Genomic DNA, 22,983 nt, shown 5'->3' on the forward strand with positions numbered 1-22,983 from the left:
TAACAATTTAACAGGTTGGTAGTTAGAGGCCTTTCTTTGTTTTCCAGTAGGTGGCCCTATAGCACAAGTTACTTGTTTCTTTTACATGGTCTGCCTCTGGCTATATTTGAGAATCAGTACTTTCTACTTCATGGTGTCTGACAGGTCTCTTTGGTCTCATAGGCATTGCCCATATTTCCTTTGTTCTTTCTGTTTTGTTTTTGTTCCTCAGACTGGATCATTTCAATTGATGTAGTTTCAAGTGCACTGATTCTTACATTTGTCTTTTTTGCTGTTGATTCCCTCCAATGAATTTTTCAATTCAGTTATGGCATTTTTTAGCTTCAGAGTTTGTATTTGATTCCTTTTATAATTTTTATTTCTTTATTGATAGTCTCTATTTGAGACATTGTTTCAAATAGTTTCCTTTAATTGTTTATGGTTTTATTTACCTCTTTGAGTATATTAAAGACAGTTATAGTCTTTATCTAGTAAGTCCAATGTCTGCTTCCTCAGGGATAGTTTCTGCTAATTTTTTTCTTTCCTGTGAACAGACTATGTTTTTGTTGTATGCTTTTATTTTTTGAAACTGGTCGTTCTTAATACTACAACATGGCAACTCTGGAAATTGAATTCTGCTCCCTCTTCAGAGTTTTTGTTGCTCATTGAGGGTTGTAGTTTGGTGACTTTTCAAAATTATTTTTGTAAAAACTCTATTCTTTATCATGTGTGGCCTATGAAGTTTCTATTTCATTAGCTTAGTGGTCAGATAGTGGTGTGACAGCTTTCCTTAAATGCCTAGAGACAAAAAGAAATAAAAGGAAACAAGAAAATACTATCCTGGTCTTTGCAGATGGACTCTGTGTTGTGGTGCCCCTTCAACACTTACCTAGGGTGTTTACAGTTCTGCTTTAGCCTTCACTTCCTGCTTGGGCTTGGGTGTAAAGATCAGCAAGAGGTAAAAGCTTAAGGTCTTTCCAGGTTTTTTATGAGGATGCATCCTGCCCTGGGTTATTGGCAGGTCCTTTTAGATTCTTTAGAATATGTGGGTGCTTTTCAAAGCCCTTATTCGCCAAAGTATTTCACTCTCCAGTTTTCCTCTCAGGCTTTCAGCTCTGTGTCTGTTGTTTGTTTGTCCCAGCTATTATCTTTTGCCCAGGCAGCAGCATGTTCATTTACCTTCAGAGTTTTAGAGAAACACCCTCTGTGTGTATCCTTTTTGCTACACTGAGTAACTTCTGAGTTGGGTGAAACAAAGGCAAGACCCTTGCATCAGTTGTCCCAGGACCCTCCAGACAGGTCAAAACAAACACTGTTCTTTGGGAACAAGGTCTGTTCTGTTTCCTCCAGAACCAGGCACCCACACTAGGAACACAGGCTGCCATTTTTAAGATGCTGACTGAGGAGGCGGGTGGAGGAAGAGTAAGATGAAATGCCATTAAGCTATCCTCCTGGGTTTCAGTTGTTGTTTTATGTTTGTTTGTTTGTTTGTTTTTAAGCGTTTATTTGGTTTCTGTAAGCCTTTAACTATTTTCCAGACTTTGAACAAAACTGACTTCTATCAGTTTTTGCCAGTTTTTTTAGTGTTTCTATGGAGGGGGTAGGTCCCTAGAGTTCTTCATTCTGCCATTTTTGTTGATATATATGCATATTTTTAATGGAAATAATGCACCAACATTTGGGTGAATGTGACATGATTTTCCTATTATAGTCTGAATATGTGATCTTTATTACAACTTTGTGTACTTACACTCTAGTTAAGATATAAACATTTGCATATATTTCAGAAATTTAAGTAGATAAAGAGTATGGAAAATTAAAAAAATGACAGATGCTCATGAATTATATAAGGAAATTTAGGGGCTTGTATGTACATACTTGTACCCTTTGAGTGTAACTAGCTACTATGCTCATCCTTTCCTACTATTAGAAAAAGTACTATTAGATTATTGGTCAGATCCAGTATCGCTTCCTGCTGTTGTATGAAAAGTATCTTGTTTTAATGTTTTAAACTTAATGTTCCTCAGAGTCCATGGAGTTCATTAAGTTTCTGAGAGGCCACTCAAGTTTTGTCCCTAGATGCTACAGCTAATGTGTTTGCCCCTGTCACCAGTCCTTCTTAAAACATGATGTTTAACATCTTTGGTATAACATGCCTTATTTAGAATAACCACTCCCTTCATGTACCCTTAGAGAGGTTCTCATGATAGCAAGAAAGGGAATACTTGGCAAACTCTTTGGTTACAAGATATCATCTCCCCAAATTACCATGCTTGTTGAACTGTAACTGACAAGGATATTACACTTCATGTGCTAAAAAAAAAACCCCCAAAATTACAGTAAACACACAACATTATTGGGCTTACTCTTGTGAATATCTAATGCGGAAGAGTGTGCTAAGGAAAATGGAACACTTTATTCATCAGATGATATTATAGATGAGATTTTTATATTAAGGTTTAAATGGAATTTTACTCCTTTAGACGGAATTTTATATTAAGATTTTTCTCTCCAACTGAGTAGGAAAGTTAATTCCTCTTATTCTAACTGGAGATCGTTAAGCATATAATACATTTTTAAGGGGGTCTTGCATGCAGTGAATCTAGCTGAAGTGACATTGGAGGATATAACAGAACATACAAATTAATTTTTCAATTTAAAATATTTAGGAAAGGTAAAGATAATATATTTTGTATGTGATTTTCCACATGCTACATTCTGAAAGCAAACTACATTTGAGCCACTCTGTAGCACTTACCAGTAACAACTTATTTTAAGGCAGATTTTTCCATTTCCCTAATGCAGTAATTGTCTATAGAGAAGCCACATCTTTTTAAACTGAAATTCTGAAAAAAAACTGTTTTCACAGTTGGCGTATTTTTAATATTTGGAGAAAACTATGGAATATAGACTAGAATTTTTTTTTTTTTTTTACTAATCTGAGATAGGGAAGTTTTCGTTACCTCAGTCACAGTGTCTGAGAACTCTCTGACTGTGGTCATGATTAAACATTAGGCTTTATACAGAGAGATTAGATGTTTGTTGTTAATAAGAAATTTGAGCTTTAAGGGGACAAACAAAAGCAACTGTAATTAATAAACATTTATTTGATGTGAAACTTGGCCTCAAACTCCAATTTTGATGTTTGTACTGAATAAACTTTAGAAAACAGAAAAGTACTAAATGGATTAAGATTTATAGGTCAAATGCTACCTAGGTGTAGACATTAAACAAATTATTATGATCACTTACGGCTTTTCCATAAATGCCACTGCAATACTGAATTTATCAATCTGTGAACAGGAACTAGGGGAATGAATGTGATTTTTAATAATAGATTTTGGGAATATGTAATAATGTTAACATAGTTTTGAATTTACTTCGTAATTTTTGCTGAATATAATTGTGTTTCGAAAAGATAGCTTTCTTCCTGCTAGCACACATACTGCCCTGGGATTTAACTTCATATACCCTTGTAGGCTTTTATATTTCCCGTTCTTTACTGAATTTCATAGATACAAAACGGGTAGGGTCACTGGATATACACCTGGGTCCTGGTTTGAAACTACACAGGTGGAACTCTCAACTAACAAAGTTCACCATGGTTATTACTAAGATCTTAATGAAAATTAGATAACAGAGCCTAAAAAAAAAGTTTATTGAGCTGACTAAATAACTGTGTTTCTAAATCCTTCTTTAGGAAGCACCACAGAAAATAGAAATCCAGGTTTGAGAGTTTGAAAGCCCAGTTACAAGCTCTATTTTTTTCTTTGTGGCTTTCAGCTTCCAGTACTTAAATAAGTCAGAAAAAATTTACATTTCCTGTCTAAATTCCTGTCTAATTTACAGGGCTGATGTGAAGAAAAAACTACTGTAACATATGGGAAAGTGCTTTATAAACTAAAATACAATATACAAACATAATAATGGTTACACTCTTGTATTTGATTTTCAAGAAAGCATCATTGAGTCCCTCATATTAGGATAACTAATCTATATCTAGGTCTGGGAATAAGGTTTTGATGGCAAGTTTCTTCCGTATAACACAAGGACAAAACGTCCATAGTGGGTTAGTTTTGTGGTTGTAGGTCTGTATTCTTGGGTGACACTTCTAAAGTTGGAGAAGAATTAATTCCTAGTTGTGATGTGTTGCTTTCGTTGCCTGATGCCTTGAGGCATGTTGATTAAGTCATGTTGGCTTTACATTATATTCTGGGAAGGACCTCCATGTCCCAGGGTAGGTATCTGAGTACTATTCATCCAGCTCCGTGTCCTATCTCCTTTATCTAGTTATGATGAATAAGAACAAAACGCTGTTTGTAACCATACATGTCCTTTATACTGAAACTGCAGAAAGTATAATTTTTCAGTACATATTTTCATGCATACACCTATCTCTGTACAATCCCAAGCATTAAGATACATTTCATAGTTTTCCTTTACTAACATTGTGGTTTTCGTTACTAGTGAGTGAACAGTTTAAAAGCATGAATTCATAACTGTATTGTCATTTATTTCAACCTATTGCATACAGTGAATATAATATGCTTGAAAAAACACTTCAATGATGTCTTTGTTCTTTCCATATTAAATTTAACCATCCATGTCTGTGAATTAAGTTTACTAGGAAAACTCACGTTTAAAAAAATTGTACAAGAAACAGCTGGATTATCACAATCAGCAAGGAAATGAACTCAAGAATTTGAACTAGTATGTCAGGAACACTTTGTCTTCATGGTAAACATTCACTTTATGCAAATCCCACTCGGCTTCATTTAATTAAAAAGCTGAAAAAGAAAGAAAATTCTGTGCTGAAAATAAAACACCAAGTGCTTTTTAGTCCATTCTAAATTAGTGCATACATGTAAATATAAAATAAAAATGTCATAGTTACATTATTTCACCTCATTCTAATTTTTATGTCGGGGCCATTTCTCTGAACTAGTTCCTGTAATGGGATCAGGCTAGTGGTAAAAATAGGTCAGGGGTGGAAGAAGTTGTTGATAAGAACTTGAACTTGTGGTGTTTAAGTTTGAGTAACTTCTTTTTTTTTTTTTAATAGTTGATTAACAATGTTGTGTTAGTTTCAGGTGTACAGCAAGATGGTTCAATTACACATATACATCTATCTCTTTTTCAAATTCTTTTCCCATTTAGGTTATTACAGAATACTGAGCAGAGTTCCCTGTGCTATACAGTAGGTCCTTGTTGGTTATCTATTTTAAATATAGCCGTGTGTACATGTCAATCCTAATCTCCCAATGGGTAACTTCTGTGAGCCATTCTCATTGTTAGCTAGACCATTAGTTAAATCGGCATTTGAACTGACAATGTAGGGGAAGAAAAGGGAATGGGTTGAAACACATATTTGGAGTGGGCCATTTCAACGTTCTAAATAAAATATTTTCTGGTTATTTAATCTATAATGCATTTCTTAAAATAACTAAAGACTTGTGAGGATTTTATAATTTTATTATATTGAACAGCCAAAAAAGAATGTATTATAAATCATAAAAATATCATCAGATTCTGATGAAACAACACAAATATGTATTTCTATATGTACATATAGAAATACAAGTAAAAAGTAACTATTTTTCCTTTCTTAACTTCCCTAAGCAAAACTTTAACCTATGAAAAGAAATTTATTTAAGTTTGTAAAATCGTGAGTCAATTTAAATAACATTCTTTAAGCTTTTGTTGGTTATTTGTACCTTTCTGCTAACAGGTAGCAACTTTTTTTTCTAAAGTCTTGACAATGTAACTTTAGGACAACCAGAGATAAACCAATTCTTAACTAAATATTTTAAAAAAAATTAACGGTTACTATAGTTGAAAAGCCATGTAGTTGGGAAAGAGTTCAAACTAGTAAGTTTAATACTTGAACATTTAAATTATAATTTCCTAGGCATACTTTACTTCGTCTTTCTGAACCTCGGTTTCCTCATTAGTGAAAAGAACGGTTGTTTTGCATGATTTCTAAAGTTCTTTCCAGTGCTCATATTTTATAATCCTGGTGATACTATATGCTAATATTTTATAATCCTGGTGATACTATATGCTAAAACTAAATATATGTATTATAAAACATTATATGAAACATTTAAACATATATTTTAAATATATGTTATCTATATTGGTTTACATTATATAATAAAGTAACTATGCAATACAAACTAAACTTTTTATTACTCTGTATCTGTTTCTGAGGAATCACTAAATTACAAGACAGAAATCATTGTGCTGATATCTAGATGCAACAAGACATTGCTTCTATTTTTTGAGCTAATAAGTTATGACTTAAGTACTGCAAGGGTAACCAATGCCATGAAGAGTCAGAAGTAAAATTCCTCAGCACATTAAGATACAGATGCTGTTCAATCCACGTAATCCTTAACAACACTGATGGCAAAGCAGGTATATATGTCATGTGTAGATGACCACTTCGGCTTTCTCTGTCCTCAGTTAAAAGACTGCCCTGAAGATAAAGCTGACTGAAGAATAAGGGTTAATGAAAAAAGAAAACCTGATCATAAAATATTTAAAACTGTAAAGTTGAAAAACTTACATAACTTAAAAGAAACCTGAGAATTTATAGTTTCTTTTTTTTTCTCTGCCGTTTTAAATTTTTATTTATTTAGTTTGTTAGTTATTATTATTATTATTTTTAAAACATCTTTATTGGAGTATAACTGTTTTACAATAGTGTGTTAGTTTTTCCTTTACAACAAAGTGAATCAGTTATACATATGTTCCCATATCTCTTCCCTCTTGTATCACCCTCTCTCCCACCCCTCTAGGTGGTCACAAAGCACAGAGGTGATCTCCCTGTGCTATGCGGCAGCTTCCCACTAGCTATCTAATTTACATTTGATAGTGTATATATGTCCCTGCCACTCTCTCACTTCGTCACAGCTTACCCTTCCCCCTCCCCATATCCTCAAGTCCATGCTCTAGTAAAACCTGATCATAAAATATTTAAAACTGTAAAGTTGAAAAACTTACATAACTTAAAAGAAACCTGAGAATTTATCGTTTCTTTTTTTTGTGTGTGAAAAATAGTCCGCACATTTCCAGTGATGGAAGAATAACGATCACCTTCTAGCACTGCTAAAAGTATTACCATCATAAAAGCAAGAATAGTAATATGACCTTTATGGTCATTTGATACTTGCTAACTTTCTGGTGCTGGAAAGGTTAAAAATGTTCTACAACTTTTTTTTTTTTTTTTTTTTTTGTGGTATGCGGGCCTCTCACTGCTGTGGCCTCTCCCGTTGCGGAGCACAGGCTCCGGACGCGCAGGCCCAGCGGCCATGGCTCACGGGCCCAGCCGCTCCGCGGCATGTGGGATCCTCCCGGACCAGGGCACGAACCCGTGACCCCTGCATCGGCAGGCGGACTCCCAACCACTGCGCCACCAGGGAAGCCCTCTACAACTTTTTATATGTTGCTACATTCACAGAGTAAAAGGATCTTTGTATTTTCTTAATATTGAAATAGACTAAGAATCCTTAGTTACCAAGGTATTTGTTTACACCAGGGTTTTTTCCGGAACTGAAATATTTTTAGAAAACTGTTAAAATAATCTTTTTTTATATATTATTATGAAATGAGGAATACATATGTAGTCTTGAACTGATCATTCTAATAATTATACTAAAATAAAAGTTTAATCTAGCAGAGTACTACCTAATTTATATTTAAAATAATCTTTTTCATAAAGAGTTAGAAGCATTTGTTGAAGACACTTTAAATACCTGAGGCACAAAAGTGTCAAATATTTTGTTAAAATGTTTCTTAGAAAAGTATGAACTATTATTCTCCAGGTAATCATTCAGTAGTTCATGTTTGGTTTTATTTTCTTATTATATAAATGCCCAAGTTGTGTTCCAGTATGAACGTTTTATACTGATTTCATCACTCAAGAAATAAGTTCCCTCGTTTCTATGTATCAGGGTCTGACATCCTTTTTGCTCTTCTCACATTTACCTGTCTAATGTTGATGTATCATCTAACGGTTCTCATAGATTCATGCCGCTAATACTGATTGGATATTAACTTTCCTAATAAGGCTTATTATAAAACATATACAGTGCTTTTGTATCATACTTAAAAGCTGCTGAATGCTAAAAACTGAATATATTCCTCTTATTTGGAATGTAGTTTTCAGTGTTGCAGTCTGTTTCCTCAGAGGGGGAAGCTGCCTTGGGTGCCACAATCGACTTCTGTCTGGACTTCTGTCCACCCGCTGTCATGAATGAATCTCATGGCAATTCATGGTAGCCTGTACCTGCGTAACACTGACTGCCGTGGCTGGCTTATTCTCAAGTGAATACTGCATGGTCACCCCTAACTCAGGGAGCAGTATCAGATGGCTGCTACTTGGCCAGGGTATTGACCTGTACCCAGGAAGAACAGGTAGAGGCCAGGACCAGCAAATAGGCCCCAGAAGCTCCCCTTCTCCTGGCCCGAAGGGATGCAAATATCCCCTTCTAGTGTGTAACTTTATTATTACTTAAAGTACATCAAGGATGCTGAGGGGCCTTGTATATACAAAGTCAAAGCACTTCTCCCTTTAAGCCTGGCTCTCTGCTAATGCTCCCTCACGATAGCACATATTCAGTATTTAGATAAAAATGCAGTCCCTGACTTGCTGGGGAGTGATATTCCAAAAGTGCATAAACAAGCTTATTATTTGAAATCAAGTTTTTCTAGAGAAAGATCATTTAAAGCAGTAACTATTTCCTCAAATTCAGGGCCCCCAGCAGTCAGCTTCAGTCAGTATTCAACAGGACTTACTGATCACCTGCTGTGTAGAAGAATGTTATGGACAGAAGGGCGCTGCAAGAAAAGGAATGATTGAAAGTCAGGGCCGTTACGTTTCTTCTCTAGAGGAGAGAGACCTGGATACAGTAAAGTATAACACAGTGACGCACTTGCTAAGATGGCAAAGAACAAGTCAAACAAGCAAACGAAGGAAAAAACTGGGAACAAGTGAAATGAAGGGGTAACAGCCTAAGCGAAAAGAGCTGACGGAGGAAAGACAAATTATGAGAACAGATTCCATGTGTGCCTTACGGCTAAACCAGGAGTCAGCGCACTGTGAAAGGCCTCAAAGTCAATATTTTAAGCTCTGCGGGCCGTAGGTCTCTCTCGGAGCTACTAAACTAAGCTGCTCTCGGGCAAAAGCAGCCTAAGACAAGGCATAAACAAATGAATCCGGCTGTGTGCCAATAAAACTCTATTCACGGACACCGAAGTTTGAATTTTATGTAATTGTCACCTCACAATATTCCCTTTTTCCCAGTGATGTAAACCTTTCTTAGTTCACATGCACACAAAAATCGGCGGTGGGCTAGATCTGGCCCAAAGGCAGCAGCGGCTCGTGCTGCTGTAACACACGGGGCACAGGGAAGGCTGTGCTGTAGGATGAAACACATGGAACCAAACTCTAATACAGCCCCTCCCCAGGTTCAGAATATACACAAGTCAAACTGCTGACACCCCACCTTGAGTGTTGGGATTATAAACTATTTTATTTTGTTCAGTTGCTTGATATTTTCTAGAAGGAACATGTATTAACTTTTCCTTCTTTCTGGTTAGCCATCAGTGGATTCTGACGAAGCAGCAGCATGATCTGTGCATATCTTAAAAACAATTCTGCATTATTCTCGAGTAAGTGATGGCTTATCGATGATAACGACTAAACACGGAGAGAGATTAGGAGGCTCGGTGATATTCTGAGAAAGATACTATGTATGTAAATTAAGACAGCAGCAGTGGGAAGAGAAAGTGATGGAGACCAAACTGACTCCAGGGTTTCTATCTTGTATGATTATGAGAATAACAGTGTTGTGGGGAAAAGGGGCAGGAGACAGAGGTTTGGAGCAGAGATGAGCTTGGCTTTGGGGTTGAGGGTGAGGTGTTAATGTGGTGTTAAGGTCTGTTTCTAGATCTCAGGAGGAAGATCAGGATTTAACATGTATATTGGGGACTGAGAAGTAATCTAAAAGGAAAAAGGAAGGTCCAAGCGTGCCATGTTACAAAATCCAGGGCATAACATGTCCAAGAGGAGCTAGTTAACTAAAGTCCTAGAAAGGTTACACGGGTTGCAGAATGAGAGGAGACACCTGGATTTGGTTATTGGGTGGCTACTGGAGACCCATATTACATGTAATATGTAATGTCTGTTCCTTTTCTCTTCCTGTGAACTATCTGAAGAGGCACCAAATAGTGGTTTGCATTTCGTTTTGACTTCTCTTAATTAATTTTTCTGTTCCCCCGGGTTTTAAAAAACCAGGATGTATGCGGTGCTCTTGAATGAAGGAATTCTGTCCAACTGGGAGCAGGTTAAATTCTCTACCAAGATCTTCAGCTGGACAGAATTTTCTTGTCTAATGTTCTCACTTCCTGTTCTCAAACTGGGAAAGAAGTCAGAGCTCATGGTTACGTAATGGCACTCGGTCGCACAGAAATCACTTTTGTGGATAAGGGGCAACTGCTCCGATTTCATCTTGGAGCCAAAGAAGTGAACTCACTCCTGTTCCCCTGGCCTTGTAGCTAGTAGAACTTAATGAGTCACTGTTCTCAGGATTTTCTAACCTTTATATTCACAAGTGTTCTAAGGGGATGCAAGGGAGAAGTAGTTGTGGCTGTCAGCCAGGGCTCTTCAGCCAAAAGCCCTGGGGCTCCCTTCTTTGTAACAGAAAATTACCAAATCCAGAAAAGTCTTCAGGTCTGAAGTACATGATCTAAAATAAAGCCCTAAGGAAATTCAGGACTTTAATAGGAGTTGGGAAAGGGATCTTTGGGAACGGAAACCTTTCTATTGACATACCTACAGTTACACACGGTGAGAGCTGTCAAGTTTAACGACTGCTGAGGCCTCTCCTCTACAGCCTGCAGAGCGGAGCACTTTGGAAAAGTCTGGGTTACATTATTGTTATTATAACTAGGTGTGGTCAGAGACGCGGATGCTAGGTCTGGGGGGAAAAGACCAATAAAGCTAGTATGTGGGGTAAGGTTGGGGGACAGGTGAACAACAGAACTTCTAGATCACAGGAGCTTCCTACTCTTTCCCTCCTTTGGGGGGTTGCTGAATGGTGGAGTTTCTGCTGGTGTAAGGAAGTTGTGTTCGCACAATGGAGATAACCCTCTAGAGCTTCCTTTGCTGTGTGTGTCTCTGCTCAGACCATGTGTTCTGAGGTTTGAGGGACTGCGGTGCAAAATCAAAAAACCTCGACTCTGAGTTTTCTATAAAAATTACTTTGGATTTATACACAGGTTCCTAGTATCTATTTCTGAATTATCAAATATTGATTAAAAAATCAGTACATGTTTAGAAGACTTGTATTTTATTATTCTGGATATTAAGGCTTATATTGTTTGTTAGTGGGAAAAGGCATTTGACTATACTTTTCCTCAGCAGAATTAAACATATTTCTGTCAGTTCTGCTTTCCTCCCTCAAGTAATAAAACAGAAGAAACCAAACAGAATTATCTTTTGTTTGAAGTGGTGGGCATACACATGCATATGAATATTATTGTTTAAAAAAACATACTGTGTTTGTCAGTGGTTAATTCCATGGGTCAAAGTCTATTGCTGGAAATTTCTGTCTGAGGGCTTGGCCCTGTAGCAGCTAAGTACAACAGCGTAAGGCTGATACTGATACGAGCTCTCATAGTCCAAGTTATCTTGCATTTGTAAAACAATAGTTGGCCACAACTTGTCTTACTTATGAGATAAATATTATGGTTGTTATCGGAAAGATGAGGAAAACTGAGGCTCAGAGAAGATGAAAAGACTTGCCTGAGGTTACAGTTTTAAAGTGCCATGGTCCAAATCACATCTTCTCACTCAAAGTCCAGATCACTTTCCAATACACCACAGTGAAATACAACAATATGGAGAAAATAGTCCTTAAGATTCGATTTCCGTTTGTACAATAGTATTACAAAGATTGAGCACTGTATTCTTTATGTAGATGAGACAGGACACACACGGCAGTGCCGCTATAGCACTCCAGCTCTTCTCTGAACCACCTCTAAGTCTTTGGTCCTTTACGTCATGCTTCAAAGCTGGAACTCAGCATCAGAAAGGCAATCCCAGTGAAATTCTTATCAATGACACATATTGTGGATTGATCACCACACCAGTTCTGTGTTTTATTTTTGTATGGCTCAAGATTGTGTTTTATATTTTCCCTACAGATGAAAGATCTACATCTAAGTAAGATGTAGAAAGGAAAGTGATATTGTTGCATCGTGTACGTCCTGGGATTTTTTTGCCTTGCTGTGCTTGTTCTCTGGCATACTTTTCTCAAAATTCATTAGGAATATCTTTCATGTCTGCCTGTTATTCTGTACTTTCCCTTACTGAATGTCAATCCTTTTTTTTTGCTTATTCATCATCTCTCAAAATAACCGAAGCCATCGTGAATTACAAGTATCTTGTTAAGACAATGGGGTAGTTTCTATGTCCATTGTAAGCTTAATTAATACATATTTTTATATTTACTTTTGATACCAGCCAGCTCAGGATCATTTTGAGGTTGCAATAAGTATCTCTAGAGCCCAGGTTTCTGGAATAATGTTTACACACTCCACACACCCCTCTGGGTGTGTGGAACAACCCGACAACTCCATGGCATATCATGTGATGTGAATTCCACCTTCTGGAGTTGTGCAACGTGGCACCAATACTCTTCTCTCCACTATGTTTCTATCTTAATGGTTCCTGTCGCAGTTAGATAAGGAATAAATAAAAGATGTTTTTGAAAAAACGTGTTCAATTAACAAGTATATGATGAGCACCTACTATGTGCACAACACTTTGGAGATATAAAAAAAGGCATGTCCGAGGACCTTCTCTAAAATACCCTACGATACTCTAGAATGAAAAGAACTGCAACACACAAAAGTTACGTATGAATACTTAATGAAAAATGTAACGTGGTAAGGTGCTACTGAAAAGTGCTGAAATGGCTAGTACAGGCAAGAGGTAGGGTAAGTAATTACTTCTGAGAACCCACTACCTTTCAGGCACTACAAATTGATTATATAATTTATCCCCTCAAAATTCTCAGACAGGTATTAATTATTATGCCAGGTTTACAGATGAAGAAACAAGCTTAACAAAGCTGTTATCCAGACCCATAAAAACATTACTTTTAGAGGTGATGAAAAATGAGACTTAAAAGTTAAGTAACTCTAAGTCCCAAAGTTAGTATAGAGAGAATGGAAGATTCAAACTTGGATCCACGTGACTGCAGAGCCAGAGTTCTTAACTAACATACAAAATTATATACTGAATTTGAACGCAGATCTTGTGATTCTAAACATTATTTTTCCATTATACCATACTACCTCTCAAAGACAACCAAAGATTCGTAAACAGAAAGCAAAGTGATAGAATTAGTAAAGAATGTTTCATGCTGTTTTCCTACTAAAACAGAGACTTGATAGGTCAAATAGTCTTATAGAAATTTTTTGAAGAAAACTTTGAATCAAAGTGTGTCAGTGGAAAACAGTGGGAAAGTAATTACCTATGATGGAAGACTCATGTATGACCGCCAGCACTTCACTCTTCTTAGCAAATGGAATAAGCCCTAAAGTTCATCTTTATTTAATACACAAGATGAATTCAGTGCTATCACTAGAATAAAATTCCTTTTTCTGAACTATGGCTCAGATGGTAATTACATCAAATTCTTAATAATCTTTGATATTTCATTGATAATTTCAAGGGATTCGAGAGACCAATTAAGTTCATCAAAAGGTTCAGGGAAAATCTGTTCTTAACCCAACTGAATCATGCAAATAAAAAACAACAGTTGCCAATCCAAAACTCCCTAACAACAACAAAAACAAAAAAAAAGACAAAAAATAATTGTAAATCACTATATTGTACACCTGTAACTTATATGATATTGTACGTCAACTATACATCAAAAAGGAAGTGGAAAAAAAACCCCAAAACAACAACGACAAAACCCAAAACAACAGTTGCTTAATCTTTAGCATAAAAAAATCCTGCTTAGGAAAAATTAAATATAAATGTGTAAAATCTTTATATCAGAACTAATGAGAATAATTAGCATCAAAGAGTTATTGAGTAATTAATACTATGTGCCATTTACTAAGTACCAGGCAATGCGCTAAGTGATTTACATCATGTAATCTTTACAAATGTCAAAGTATGTAAACATTTCCCATTTACAAATGAGAAAACCAAGGTTTAGAAAAGTTACTTAACTTTCTCAAAGTCACTGAGCTAGTAACAGGTAGATCAGGGATTTAAATGAGGGAAGTTTGCTTATTGAAACTTAAAGAAGATCTGGGAGAATTCAGTGATGGCATGAAACATGTTGATCTGTGGGAAAAAAAACCTTAAGACTAAAATGTGGGGAAGATTTAAGGAAACAGAGTAAACATGTAACAGACTTCTATCCCTTTCAGCGAGTACACAGAACAAAAACGAAAACAAAATAGCAGTGTGAAGTACTCAGAAAATAGGAAGTGCATGAATGTTTAAGGTTTTGTGAGGTTTAAAATTAAAATAAAAATGAAAAGCAAAAAGATCATTCCATATAGAAGAAATTAAAGGTTGTATATCAGACAATTCAAAACTGTGAGGAAATAAAAAATTAGTTTTAAAATAATTCTGGACATAGTTCTGTGCATCAGAAGTATTTCTTGGTGCAAAAGTTATAATTCACAAACCTAAAACACAGATATCAAAGGCTACCAAAGGCTTGGGCATTACACCCGAGAGAGTACTTTGGCATTGGAGCCAAAGCCCCTGGCTAAAGGTGTTTTTCAGTTAGTAGATGGTGTTATGTTCAAATATGCATTTTCAGTAAAGGACATCTCTCGTCTTATCCAAAATACTGGTATTATCTAAAGTAGGTAGAAGTGGAAGATTTTTCCATTCTTTTTGAAGAAAATTGTTTATTTGTCCTGGCAGCTCATCTCAAAAGTCAAGGAAATGGTCTTGGTTGAGAAAGTATTCTTTTTTTTTTTTTTTTTTTTTTTTGCAAGCCTACTTCAGTGTATGTCTGGCACAAAGGATTGGATTGATTTAGCTCTTGGTCACCAGGGTTTATGATTCACTATACTAGGCACTAGCTCTCATTGAAGATGGACACCCACAATGTCTCTTCAGAAGTACCCAGGCCAACACATACCTCTGGAATATGGAATACCTTTCCTCTTGCTATAATGATGGTGTCGAGTATCTCATTTTCTCATTCCCTACAAACTACTTTTATCCGAAAGGAGCAAGATTTGGTTTGTTTTTTATTTATCAAATACTGTAATGCTGGTGCCATAGACACGTGCTTCTGGGAATGCAAAGTGTTCCTTCAGAATGTGGTACTATGTTCATAACTGACCAAGCCTCTCCCGTAGGATAATTCAGTGGGAAATCGTCTCTTTTTCTTTTTTTTATTAACATGTCATCTTTCAACTATTCCCAGAATTATTTCTCTTGTCCTTTCTTTCATTTATTCCCTCTCTTACTCTGGCTTTTGCTATCACCTTTGCTTTCTCTCCAGTGAACTAGTCGGACAGAAATTTTTTTCACTATATATACTGCCAGGTTTTTAGAACTTAGCTCAGGATTTATCCAAATCTCTGGTATATATACTCTCTCCAGTCCTTTTGGCAACACTTGCTCTTGATATTAATCATCTATTTATTATCATAATCATTCACAAGAGAACTGATATAATTTCTGAGAAAAAAACTTACTCTGAAGGAAAATGATGCAGTGGATTAAAAACAAACCCCAAAGCAACACCTATCATTACTAAAGTAACTCTGGCATATATCCACGTGTTAGACCAATAAGAGAGTAAAGCTTTTCAGATGCTAAGTTGGTGTTTTTTGCTCATAATGCTCCCCTCTAACACATTTTGTTAGCTCAGAGGGATGCTGTAAATGTAATGAAGGGAACACACACAACCTATTCTGTCAAGCTGACAAGGCAAGAGGATTTGATGATGAATGATTGGAGAGGTATGAACTAGGAGGGCTAGAAGGATTTATGGAAGCTTGATGAACGATGCATCACTATATCCGTGGAAAAGACAGAATGCAGAAAAGCAGATACAAACAAAAGTTCTTAAGAGGCTGAAGAGAAATATTAGAAAGCTTTGAAGTGATATGGGAAGAGATGAATAAACTAAAAGAATGATTTAAACTGGGCAGTGGAAGAGCTGGATGGCTAAGTCCTGCAACAGCACAGGAAACAGTGGAGTTTGTAAGAGTGGAGGCCAAAGCCAGGATCCTGCCTTCACGTCTCTGTAATGACATGTCACAGTCTTTCAGTGTACTGGGTTTCCCAGGCTTTTTTGCTGAGCTCTGTTCTGATCCTGTTTCTTGGCAGCTCCTTTTAGGGGTTTTCATCTAAACGATGTCAAATTTCATATTCACAAACCACTCTTGGGCGTGATTTCCATCTGACTTCTTACATCTCCACTTCCAGCCCCGTGAGGCCAGCTAATGGCAAGCCCAGTCCTTGTTTAGCCTGGTGGGCCCTCGAAAAGGGAGTGCGACTGTGACACAATAAGAATGGTTGCCGCCGCACTCATAAAGAAATAAGCATATACTCTGGTTCAGAAATGCTTACTATGAATATCTAGGGTGAGGCCTGGAATATGTATTTTGAAGAGCTTCCCAGGTGATTTACATGTCCACTACTGGTAAAGAATCAGAGGATTCGAGATTTATACTACTAAATGACAATTCCTTCTTGGGAAAAAAGTACAAACTTAAACTCTTCATATCATAACAAAATAGTGCTGTCAAATGTAACATTATTCTATGGAACAAGAAAAACAACTTCTCTCTACTTGTTCTAACATAGCAACATAATGACTAGGAAAATCTAGATAGGGGATGATATTCTTGTTAGATTTTGATGCTCTGATGTATAAGGAAAGCAGGAATTTGCTCTTTACCTTGCCCTATTTCCTGACCATCAACTAAATAGGTTTTAAGAATCGCACAACATCCCTTACTATACTTTACCTTTTATTAAAATAGACACCTTTCATGGACACTGTAAATGCTGTAGATTGAGATGAACTAATCTAACTGTTTTTGACACCCTGAATAAAAACTGAAGAGAAATAGAAATACCCTTCTACAGGTTCCATCAACAGAAAACATGCAAGTCAAACTAAGACTCCAGTCATCCAGAACCGTGATTCTCAATCTCAGGGTAGGGGGGAAAAGAAGAACATCATCTTTCTTGGGCGTACTTAATCTGCTATTTGATTAGTCTGATTTCACATTTTCAAAAGCAAAATTAGATAGCCAGCCAATGTCAAGAATAAAATCAAGAAACTGGAAGCTTTAATTGCCTTTCTTATTTCTCTTCTTGCCCTCAGAACTAATGTTTTTTAAAAATTCACTTACGCTGCAGGCGGGATTAAAGGTAGATGGCCTCACAGCTCAGATATGATACATTTCTTCCACTCCTTTAGTACATTTATTTTTAATGGGTGTGAGAAGAAGAGATTGGAAATGTGCCTCTGTCTGTATGAGAAAACAGAGGTGGGGCTGGAAGCGTCTTACTCTTCATAGTAAGCCCATAATCAGATCTCTGTCACGGGGATAGTTCTGTGCCCCAGAAAAAGCTCTACATTGCTGCCATCACCTATGTAGAAACATTCTCTCAATATAATTGCTCAGTTCATATGCAAAAGGGATGTAAGGTATGAGATTTTATCTTCTATCAATATATCATTAGTTCTACTATCTCAACAGAAAAGAGTTTTCAAAATCTCTGAGAAAGGAAATACAGGACCTTTACTTATTAGAGAGAAGGACGGGTTATTAGAAGGACTCCCCAGAGAAAGAGAAAGTGGAATATTTATTCCTTGGAGAGAAGCTGAGGGAGGAATGTGGTCAAGAAATGAATCTGCCTGATTCATGCCCTGGACGACTCTACTCTGGCACATCAGTTGTATTTTGCGTTAGTGAAAAGCATAGTTTGGTTATAATAATGTCATTTTGGAAAGAGTTTTCAACATCTTTCCATCCCCAATTATGGAAATATGTTGGTGAAAATCTTAGGAGATATTCATTATACAACTTCCAGTGACCAGACATTTTATCATTTAATTTGCCCTTTCAAGTTTGCTTTTCTTATTTTAAAAACTAAAACTTTGCAGAATTCAAAAGATGATGCAGGTTATTGGACACTGAACAGTAGATTCTATGAGAAAAAAATTTTGCAAATGAAGTAAAAATCATGACGGACAGGCAAACCAAGACAAGAAGAAATTTTGATAAATTCCACAAAATTTTAAAAATTTTGTTATATGTTTATGTACATATGTAGTATGCATATAACATGTGTCTCTAAAATCAAACTATGCTTCGCTAGGGAGCGAGAGCCATGCCTTGTATCTCCTTCATATACTCTCTGCGGAACACATGGCAGGTGCTCAAAAACTTGCTTAACAGGGTTTGAAGTCACTTGGCAAATAAGTTAGCTACTTCATATTAATCCTTAAATATATATTAACCATTGAAATTCTATTTACTCTATTAGTTAAAAATGAAAACAGTCACATTAGTATAATGATATTACCTGTAAGGGTAGCCGTGGTACTTGGAACGAAATATTGAAAGTAGAAAACTGAAGAAGAAGACCACCAGGCCTAATCCCACTAGACAAATGACTAGAAAGAGACAGAAAACTCCATTGGTCTAGACACACATAACCCAAATGTTTATATTGTTTAAATGCATTCAGTTAAGTACAGTATACTTACATGTAACAGTGCATGGCACATACAGGTACAACAAACCAGATAATCATTATTTTCCACATTCTTCTCAATGAAAATGTACTATTTGGGGTATGAAAACAACAAAAGTGACTGATCTAAGTCTTCTGGTGGTTTTCTTCTCTTACAGAATTCCTACAAGTACTAAAATGCCCCCAGAGGGATCAAAACAAAACACAACAAAATATGTGATAAACCGCAAACAAGATTATCAGCCCCTGCATTGTGAAGTACCGGCCATATTAGCAGAGACATTTGCATTATTAGAATGTGCAATATAATTTCATTTTCAGATGCCATGGAAGCCATGGAATATTTGCAAAGAAATGTAATTTTAGGTTATTGGCTAGATTACTGCCTCAGTAAAAGCCTGTTACTTACAAATAACAGTTTGTCCCAGCACACTGAAGGCTAGGAACAAAAGCTTGGGGAGTGAGAAAATATGAACTCTGACAGTCAGAGCAGGAGAAAATCCCCCTAAATAGCTGGTAATAGTGTCAGGGTATTACTGTTTGTTTGTTTTACAAAGGAACACACGGTGTATGTTAAAGCAGAATGTCCTTAGGCTGTGGTCTAGGTTTTCAGTATCACTTTGTCCAAGGCAAGTTGACAACAGGGAAATTTCTTTTCCTTTCTGTTATGGTTAGGAAGATTTTACTCTAAAGTAGATGACTAATCAAATATATATAATATATATAATGAAAATGTATGCAAATACATATATTGGATCTTAATTAAATAAGATACATTGCTATTTAATTAAATAAGATACATTGCTATTAGTAAAATAAACAAAACATAAATGCTTAAAAATCTGAGCCAATTAAATGCAGGTATGTTTAGAATAAAAGAAAACATAGGTATATTGAGAGAAATAGAAATTTATTTAAATCTGTTCTGTAAATAAGTAGAAATTAGTTCTCTTAATAAGAAATAGCTAACTGTTTCTTAAGCATAAAACATTTGCATGATACTTGTATCCTTTCGTTAGTTTCAGGGAATTCTTTAGAAACACTGAAATATCTAATATAATTAATTATAAACGAAAGGGGAAGACAAAAGAGATTAAACACACTAAGACAGAAGGAAACAAGGAAGATTAAATGGTTCTACGTGCTGCTATAGTGATAAAATACGATTTTTAAATTCTAGCATGTAAATAAGACCAGGTTTAATTACAATCCTGGAAATCAGGGAGTAGAGAAGGTATGGCATTGTTAAAACATGGTCTAGAAATCTGTCAGTTTTCTTTCAACTTCGTAGGAATACCATTCTCTCAGTTTTGAGAACAAATTGCGAAAAGTCCTAAGTGCTTAATAGCGTTGAGCTGCAGCCTCCGTGGCATTTCATTTCAGGTAACACTCATGAAGGTGAACTTCAAATGAATATTGGCAGAAAGCAAAGCAAAATCAGCTGCTGAACACCACAAAAATGAAAACCACCTTTTTTCCCTTAAATTGTGGTATGTCCAAGTATGACAGACACGAGCCACCAATCTTAGTAAACCCAGAATTAATGACATGATGCTTTACTTTCTACTTCCTACATCTGTCATTACCAAATACTTCTTCCTTTCCTCTGTCTTTGTCTCCAGAAGCTGAGTAAAACACTTCTTCACTCCCTTTGCCGCTTTCGGTAGCCTCATCTGATTGTGTTCGATGGGAAATAAGCCTCAAAATGTGATCAAGTAAGACAGAGTGTATTACTTGATTCTATGCAGTGGAACAAAATAATGCTACTCGAGTACTCGCTCGTGGGGGAGAGGACCCGAGACAGGAGTCAGTAATGACCCAACAAACCACTGCAGCCCACACGAGATAACACACTTGTGAGAAGAAAATGCTATGACAACACAGACGCATTCTGACCTGGGCAATAATAATCACAGTACTTGTATTATATCAAAAATAAAAATCACACTGGAATCAAAAGGGATAATTTAAAAATATATTTCCCATTCTCCACCCCTTCTGTCTGTTTCTCACCACCCCACTAACACACTCACGCATACATACACACCCACCCACACGCACACGCACACGCACTCACACACGAATAAATAGCAGTGGGTGGGGGCTGGAGTGATTATTTATATATATAATTATAGACCTGCAATTAAAAAATTACTACATATTTCTTACTATTTTAATATGAAGGATACATGATAAATATATAAACACATAAGAATTTGTCCTTATAAATATCACTTGCCAGTCCCAAGAACGTCACATTCTTTATTCAAAACATAAATCATAAAATGATGTTCTGAACAATGATTAATAAAGTAATGCGATCGTCGCTTGTGTAGTTTCTTTCTAACAGTGTATAGATGACATCATGGGAAAACAGAGGGTAGACTAAGGTGTCTGTTACATCTGAAACATTTCAACACTTAAGATACCTAAGAATTATATTTAGAAATCACTATGACTTACATACATGTCACCATAACTAAAATTCCCATAAAAAATAAGTCTGGATTTTTATTTTAAACTTAAATTATGAGTCTTTTCCAGATGCCTGTGTTCCTCACACATACATTCTGGGTTTTAAAAAGGGTTCAGAAACGCCAAGCATACTGAGCAAAATCTTTTTTTTTTTTTTTTTTCCCCGGTACGCAGGCCTCTCACTGTCGTGGCCTCTCCCATTGCGGAGCACAGGCTCCGGACGCGCAGGCTCAGCGGCCATGGCTCACGGGCCCAGCCGCTCCGCGGCACGTGGGATCCTCCCGGACCAGGGCACGAACCCGCATCCCCTGCATCGGCAGGCGGACTCTCAACCACTGCGCCACCAGGGAAGACCGAGAAAAACCATAATTATAGGTTTCTGGAAGCGTAAGCGTAAACTCACATAGGGACTTTATATATTAATTATAGAAAGGTCTGCGGCAGCAAATACTGAATTTCAGGCTGTCTGTCCTTTCCTAACCTATGCTCCTCACAGCGCAGATTTTTCCCATGTGTTTTTTTTCCCTTTTCCTGCCAAAAAGATGTTACTTTATAAACATGTATTCTTTTTCTACAACTCCCTGAGAGGAACAGTTCTGTCAAAGGATAAAATGTAGTCACTTTGTTAAGACATACTGCTGGAACCTGGTAGAGTTGTAAATCTTGGAATATCATTGGAAAAGGCAAAGACACTGGAAAACATGGAATCACGAAATGCCCCCTTTCTAAATGTTGCTAAAAGGAGGTTTTGGAGGTAATCGGAAGTATAATATTTCAGGGTACAAGATCTATGCAAAAACTTCTCTGTCTGAGTCAGTCCTTGAATGCATATACCTGATTCTTGTGGCACAGGGAAACATATCATTAGCCAGTAAAACCTCTGAAGACTCTGCCCGCAGAATTTTCCACCTCTTCCTGTAAGGTGGACATGACTACAGAGACTACAGCTTCAGCAGAGATGCGTCAGAGCACCCCTACCAAGGGTGAATAAGAGCTCTTCTTTATATCCAGTTCCACAGAAAATCACCCAGTCCCATTTTGGAAGAAATGTATTTGCCACACACACACATCCAAGAAACAGAAAAAAGTAAGAAACACCACAACTGTCTTCAAACCAGAACATTTCTTTAGAAGTTCATTTACAAAGGACTTTTTATCTATTTCCCATTTGATTTAAATGAAGCTTAAGACTAAAACAAACTTAGAAAAATACCAACACAGAGACTTACTCCGTCTTTTTCCAACATCGCCTTTGGATGTTGCCGCTTCATTTAGAAGAACCATCCCCATGGTGATAGCAGCATCTATAGTAGTTGTCAAGGAAACAGCAGAAATAGATGCAAATAAAATCTATTAATTTTTCTGGATCTGAACACATTGTGTTCTGTCCCAGAATGATTAAATTACAAATGCACACAGAGGTAAATGCAATTTATTCTCTTTATATAACATAAGATTACTGCTTTGTGTATTTAAATATGCCTTAATTTTTAGACTGTATAACCTGAAACTTTGAGATTTTAAAGGTCTAATTCTAAATGCCCTTAAATTCCAGAACTTTCATAGTGCATATGAATTATAAACTCTCAAAACCAATAATGGTATTTCACAGTATACATAAAGATATACACCAGTTACAATTAGAATGACAATTTATTGGCAATCATAGAAAATTAGAATATATTCAGCATGGGTCCAACCAACCAACCTCTGTTGAATGGCTAATGCATCCAAGAGAAAAAGCCACTACTAGCCCC

The 22,983-nt window shown here is 36.5% G+C and overlaps 1 protein-coding gene across 4 annotated transcripts in view; it reads right to left on the minus strand.

The window, feature by feature from the left end:
* Positions 1-4,295: 4,295 nt before the first annotated feature.
* TUSC3 (tumor suppressor candidate 3) overlaps positions 4,296-22,983 on the minus strand; it is a 138,466-nt gene continuing 119,778 nt past the window's right edge. For 2 of the 4 annotated variants that reach the window (XR_010838527.1, XM_059049199.2), the window contains 3 exons: positions 22,456-22,530; positions 18,581-18,671; positions 4,296-4,766 (listed from right to left, as the gene is read on the minus strand). Coding sequence is in view for 2 of the 4 variants with exons in the window: in XM_059049199.2 (XP_058905182.1) it covers positions 4,751-4,766; positions 18,581-18,671; positions 22,456-22,530 (182 nt within the window). In the remaining 2 variants the exon portion in view is untranslated. The remainder of the gene's footprint in view (positions 4,767-18,580; positions 18,672-22,455; positions 22,531-22,983) is intronic. The other 2 variants (XR_010838528.1, XM_067022750.1) reach the window with 2 other exon arrangements.

Source organism: Kogia breviceps, chromosome 20, assembly GCF_026419965.1.
Source record: "Kogia breviceps isolate mKogBre1 chromosome 20, mKogBre1 haplotype 1, whole genome shotgun sequence".
NCBI lineage: Eukaryota > Metazoa > Chordata > Mammalia > Artiodactyla > Physeteridae > Kogia > Kogia breviceps.